General features: G+C 33.8%; 1 protein-coding gene across 1 annotated transcript; it reads right to left on the bottom strand.

The window, feature by feature from the left end:
• Positions 1 to 1,350: 1,350 nt before the first annotated feature.
• LOC136067366 (uncharacterized) lies at positions 1,351 to 4,424 on the bottom strand. The gene is made up of 3 exons (XM_065773115.1): positions 4,074 to 4,424; positions 3,315 to 3,781; positions 1,351 to 2,042 (listed from the first exon to the last, which is right to left on the bottom strand). The coding sequence occupies exons 1-3, from the start codon at positions 4,236 to 4,238 to the stop codon at positions 1,604 to 1,606; spliced, it is 1,071 nt and encodes a 356-aa protein (XP_065629187.1). The 5' UTR covers positions 4,239 to 4,424; the 3' UTR covers positions 1,351 to 1,603.
• Between the last annotated feature and the right edge of the window lie 1,831 nt (positions 4,425 to 6,255).

Below are 6,255 nucleotides of genomic sequence, written 5' to 3'. Positions count from 1 at the left end.
TAAATGTAATATATGATCAATTCAAAACACCAAAAAAAAATAAACTAAAAAAAATTAATAAAACTTAACAATGATTAATTCAACCAATATTAGGATAAAGTTTTGTTTTTGATAATCTATTAAGGTTATTTTCTTTGTAGAAATTATAATTTCGGCCGCTCAAAACATGTTATCAAATAAACAATTATTAGCAAAATCTAAGAATTAAATTTCTATACATGCATTGTAATAAAATAATAATTATTAAAATAAAATTGCAAAAGTTAAAATTTGTCACCTATCCGATTATTTTTGTTTGGCTAACCTTTGCTTTTCTTTCGTTTGGCTAACCTTTGCTTTTCTTTAAATAAATGGCATTATAAAGTACTTCTAGTACAACTATTAAGAGTACTTTGTCCACCACAAATGATTAGAAAATAAACAAAAATTAGTAAAGTCTCATAGTTTAACATCTAAATTGAGCACTATAAAAAATCATGCTATGTAACAGAATAAATACCAAATTATCCAAATCATGCTATATAATAGAATAATATTATATTTTTATATGCTATATTTAATTCTTTAAAACGCAATAGGATAACATTTAACATTCAAAGAGAATAAAAAAATTGAAAAAAAAAAAAAAAAAAAACAACAACAACAATTAAAAAACTAAACTAAATCACAATTTAAAAAACTAAACTAAATTGCATTAACCCAAAATAGAGTTTTAAAGAATATAAAAAATTATCAACCTAAAGTAGAGATGCAAGAAAAATAAAAAAATTCACCAAAAAATTGAGAGAGAGAGAGAGAGAGAGAGAGAGAGAGGGAACCCTTTTTTTTGTGAGGGAAAACTATGCATAGAATAGAAGAGATAGTGACAAATTTATAGTAAGAATGTGTGAATAAGAAGAGACAAAAATAAAGGAAGATGAAGGGAAAGAGGAAGAATGATATTAATGTAGAGGGTAGTGGGGAGATGAAAAGGTAAATAAGGAAGAAAGATTGAAGAAGTAGTGGGGAGATGAAATGGTAGGGGAGAGAGAAAGGTTGAAGAAATGTAAATAAATAGTAGAAGTAAATAAATAAATAGTAGACTGTATTTATAGGGCTGAAAATTGTAAAAATTATTTAAAAATTGTAGAAAAATTATATTTTAAAAAGAAAAGAAAAAAAAAATGACGTGACAGCTGATGTAACGCAACGTGAGAGCAGCAGTATTTAACGCTACGCTTTAGCTTTTAGTAATATATAGATGGCATTGAACTTTTATTCCGAACCTTTTCTAGACCGCCTTATTGATTCGTGCTAATTAAACAAGAATCATCATGAATGTGAATCTGTTCTATTAGATTACAGATGTGATTCTCAGAAAAGAGAAAGGATGACACTAACCTTTATTATTGATAGCATCAATTCGTTAAATCTCAACTCTAAAACAAGAATAGTCATCAAAGATTCAAAACTTATGTAGTACCATTACAAATGTATAAAAAAAAAAAAAAAAAAACCAACTGAAAAGTTTTGAAAACCCCATTCCCATTCTGGGATTGTAAATCATAGAGACCCTAGATATATATATTCACATAAGTGCTACATTTCTCCGAGTATTACATGCTCATGGACCCAAAAGTTTCTTGATTCCAGCCTTCTGCTCTGAAGCAAGCCTTGTAGGGAACTTGATGTTGAATTTGATACGCAAGTTGCCTTTTTTTGTTGGGTCCTTTTGGATTGGCATTCCTTCCCTTGGAACAACCTCCTCATAGTTTGGATTAATCACATTATTGATTGGGATATTTAAAGTTCTGCCATCCAGAGTAGTCAGGTGGACAGTGTAGCCCGTCAAGGCATCCGCCAAGGATATTTTCTGGGTGACAATTAAGTCGTTTCCATCTCGAGTGAAAACACTGTGGGGCTTCTCATCAATGATAAATACAAGATCAGCAGGTATAACATTTGGCTGCTCATTCCCTTTCTCTGGGAAGGTTATCTTTGTGCCCTTCTTCCAACCAGGCTTTATGTCGATGGTAAGAATATCTTCCACTTGAATGGTCTTGCTGCAAAACAGAATGAATGATATCAGAAATTATGCAGAACATTGCAACATTACCAAAATGCAGACACAAGGCAATTAGTATCTGAAGACTGTATAACTCCATATATTTTCACCATTCATTAGTATTATTTTTCCTACAGAACATCCCTTGAAAATCATAACTCTTGTACACAAATCCACACTTATAGAACTGAATCTGCTAAACTAGATTGTCAGCACCAGTCATGAAAATGATCAATGTGCAGTGTTCATGATCCTAGAGAATGTCAAGAGGCGAGTTTGAGATAAATTATCTGAATTTAAGATGAGAACTCAATATCATAATGTAACAACATGCATCTTATTTGCAGCCCGAAAGCAGTTATGTGTTTAGATTACATTACCACAAAAAAGAACAATTCTCAATAATTTCACAAACATTAGCAGCTCAAGTGGCAGTTTTGAGATTAAGGTTTTGTGATGCAAATATCCACTTCATGAAGAAAGCATTACTACAACATCATGCCATTTCCACACCAAGAAGAGGAAACCAACTTGTGTTTCTACTGCACTTTGAAAAACAACCTTTTGTTTCTTGTCAGTCCAAGTGCTAGTTGAATATTTTCTTTACTTCTAAGTGAAGTTCTACACTATGACAAGACAAGACTCATAGGCAAACAATTTATAAACTAAAATAACATAACCTTGCAAGTTTTGAATTCATTTTAGGGCCTGAACTGTTCATCATATAGATTATTAATGTCACAGAAGAGTCAACATTGTCATAAGACAAACTACATCTACACAAGCAATTTAACAAGGATGTTACTAAATTTTTATCTATAGTGTAAAATATCCTAAACACAACCTTAAAAGAACTTGTTTGAATAAAACATACTCCAAGAGGAAAAAATGAAAAAAAAAATCCTAGATTTACCCTTCCCCTGGTTTTGGAAGTTCCAAAATTGGGTAATGGTCTTTTTACCGTCCTAATGGACTATTGCCTAATTACAGATACAACAACTAGTTCTTAATATGAACAAATTTAGATAAACCACCAATTGTGCAAATCCACTTTTGAAATTCAAAGAAGTGATCTCTCTAATGGCAGAATAAGACATATGCTAATCTGTAACCAACAAATTCTGATGAAACAAGCAAAAAACTAATAAAACTAGAGCAACACAATCATTAATTTGATCAAACAGTAGCACTCACCAATCAAATTCACAAACTCAAGTGAAAGAACCAAAATTTGACAAAAGAAAATAAGCATTGAAGCAAAGCTACTTACCCACTAATGTCAGCAATTTCTCTAGAGATCTTCATCTTCTTGGTAGCTCCCTTGTATAACTCTTCAAGGCTGCAAGGCAACCTGCTCTCTATTGGAGGAGCTTTCCTAGGAACACCTTGGTGCATAAACCCTCCTCCTCCTCCTCCATCTCCAAAAGATGCAAACCCATCATCACCAAAAAACCCACTTGAGAACCTTGACCCTCTCATGCCTCCACCACCACCACCACCACCACCTCCCATCCCTCCCATGCCTCCAAACGGGCCGGAAAACCCGAAAAACTCGGCAAAAATGTCGTCTGCGTTTCGAGGATTGAATCGAAACGTTGTCGGTCCATTACCTGTGGAAAAGAAGGAAGCTCCACCAGGTCCACCGGGTCCACCAGCATCAGGCGGTGGCACTTGACCCTTTAGACCTTCTTCTCCGTATTGATCATACACTGCTCTCTTCTGGGGATCACTCAGAACCTACAAGAATTCCCATCAACAAGTTAATCAATTAAATAAAACCCATAAATTTTTTAATCGATTCTGATAATGGGTGGTCATAAAAATCAAAACTTGAGGGAAAAAATCAAGTTAAAAGAAGAAAATTGCACAGAGAAGCAGAGATTTCCACTACAACAAAACCTTAAATATACAAAAATGAAAAGCAAAGCTAAAACCATGAAATTCCAGAAAACTCAACAGGATGAACAATCTTAAATTAAAACCACATAGAGGATTTCACATAAGAATAGAAGGAGAAGCATAAACATACCTCGTAGGCTTCAGATATTTGTTTGAACTTGGCTTCGGCTTCTTTCTTGTTGTTGGGGTTCTTATCAGGATGCCATTTCATTGCGAGCTTCCTATAAGCCTTCTTCAAGTCATCATCTTTGGCACTCCTATCAACCTGAAGTATCTTGTAATAGTCCACTCCCATCTTTCTCTTCTTCTTCTTCTTGATTCTAAGCTCAAAAGGACAAAGCTTTTAATTGCCTTTGGTCTTGTACAGCGGTTGTTGATGTTTACTAGTTGATGAATTTGATGAAGGAATCAATCAGTGATAGTGCAATATTGGTGTTGTGTCATGCGTGAATGGGAATGAGTGGGAATTGTTACTAGTAATAATAGGGGTAGTTTGATGGTTTGAGAATCCTGTGGAAAGTTCCAGAAATTACTGCACAGTTCTTTTTGAGTCGGCTGGTATTACAGGTTGGTTTTGATTCATTTTGTCACAGCCAATGGATTCATTCAACTTGGTTGGCCCTACCTCTCCACCTGGCAAATTACAAACGACCCATCGTTCAAACTTCAAACCTAAGCGATTCTGCAATGGAAAAATGCTTAGCATTCTGTAGTTTATAATGAAAGGATCCATTGTTCATTGTACCTCATCGATTTTGCAATAAGAAATCATGATTAACTTTCTGTACCTCATGATGAAAATGATCCATCATTCAAACCTCATCAATTCTTCAATAAAAATGCTTGGTTATTAGAAGAAATTAGGAGAAATTTTAAATTTAATTTTTCTAAGAAGTTTTATTATTTATCGTAGATATTTTAATCATCTAATCAAAATTAGGTCTTACACGAGATGATTCCATCACATAACTTTAAGACAACTTTTTAAAACTATTTATATAATATTCAATATTTTTTTTTTTTGTAATATATGACTTTTAATTGATTCAATATTCATAGATGTTAAGAGTGTTATGTCTTAGTAGTATTGTCAAATCCCTTCGTCAACGAAAGATTTAAGACATGAATTTCAATAAAAAAAAATTGATCCATAAATTAAATGGGTTCACAATTAATTTTTAATTTATATACAAATTTAAGTTGTATTCTAGTTTTATCAATATCCCTTTAAAGTTTTTAGAAGAAAACTAATACTGTATAACCATTATTATTGATGCTGAACAGAATTAGTAGGCTGGACAATTCAGTTTCGATGGGCTAAAGGTGGTAGCGAAGGCTTGAAAAAGAAAAAATATCAAAGGAGACCGGGGTGAACTGGCCTAAGACCCTCTGATGGCTAAATTAGTATCTTCCCCACAAGTGGAATTCTAACTGTATTGGAGTAATGTTAGAATGGTCTCATACCTTTGCCTGATTCAGACCGACTCTTATATAGGGAACCTTGCGGTAGTTATTTGGTTTAGTAACTTCCCCAAGATTTGTGGAAGTTCGAAATTACAGAAATAACTTCCCCAACGGCTATAGAAGTAGTAACCGCTGATAGAAGTTACATACTTAGGAGAAATTGCTGGTGATGAACACGGGTTGATTAACCGCTCTAGAACTCCAGAATTTTGCCGAGTGTTACATGGTCGTCCATGTGCTTTGCCCATGGACGACTCTTTGTGCATAGATTGATGTTGTGTGGTTGTCCATGAGCTTTGCACATGGACGACTCTTCCGACCTGATTGCCTGAGGTTTATTCAATTGATCAATACTCAAGGACGACATATCTGGACGAATCAGAGATAGTCTGGCCATTTGGCTAATTGGTGATCATGGACGACTCCTCTGGACGAACCATAGATGGTAATTTTTACTATCCCATCAATTATTATTATTATTATTATTATTATTATTATTATTATTATGTAAATGATTGACGCGAGAGTGAAGTGAGAAATTATGTGATAGCCATTTAGGCAATATGTGTCGTTTATGTTATATGTTTAGATGTCTTTATTATCTCTAATCAAAGTTATTTTTAGAGTCTAGTTGGTAGTTTTTTTAAGTTTTGTTGATGCTCATTTTGGAAAAGCCCAACAGCAGGAAGAAGCCCAACAATATGAGCAGGAAAGAGTTAGCAGGATTGAGAGAAAACCCATTAAGTCCGAGTGGCAAGAATAATGGGTCATAAAGTCATAAAGTAAACAAATGGGCCTTGAGAAAAGCAAATGGGCCCAAATGAGCCCAGAGAAAGAAGTAGTAAACC

This window comes from Quercus suber, unplaced genomic scaffold (assembly GCF_002906115.3).
Source record: "Quercus suber isolate HL8 unplaced genomic scaffold, Cork oak 2.0 scaffold_69, whole genome shotgun sequence".
Lineage (NCBI taxonomy): Eukaryota > Viridiplantae > Streptophyta > Magnoliopsida > Fagales > Fagaceae > Quercus > Quercus suber.
Note: the sequence above shows the minus strand (reverse complement) of the source record. Positions and strands in the feature narration are given on the sequence as shown.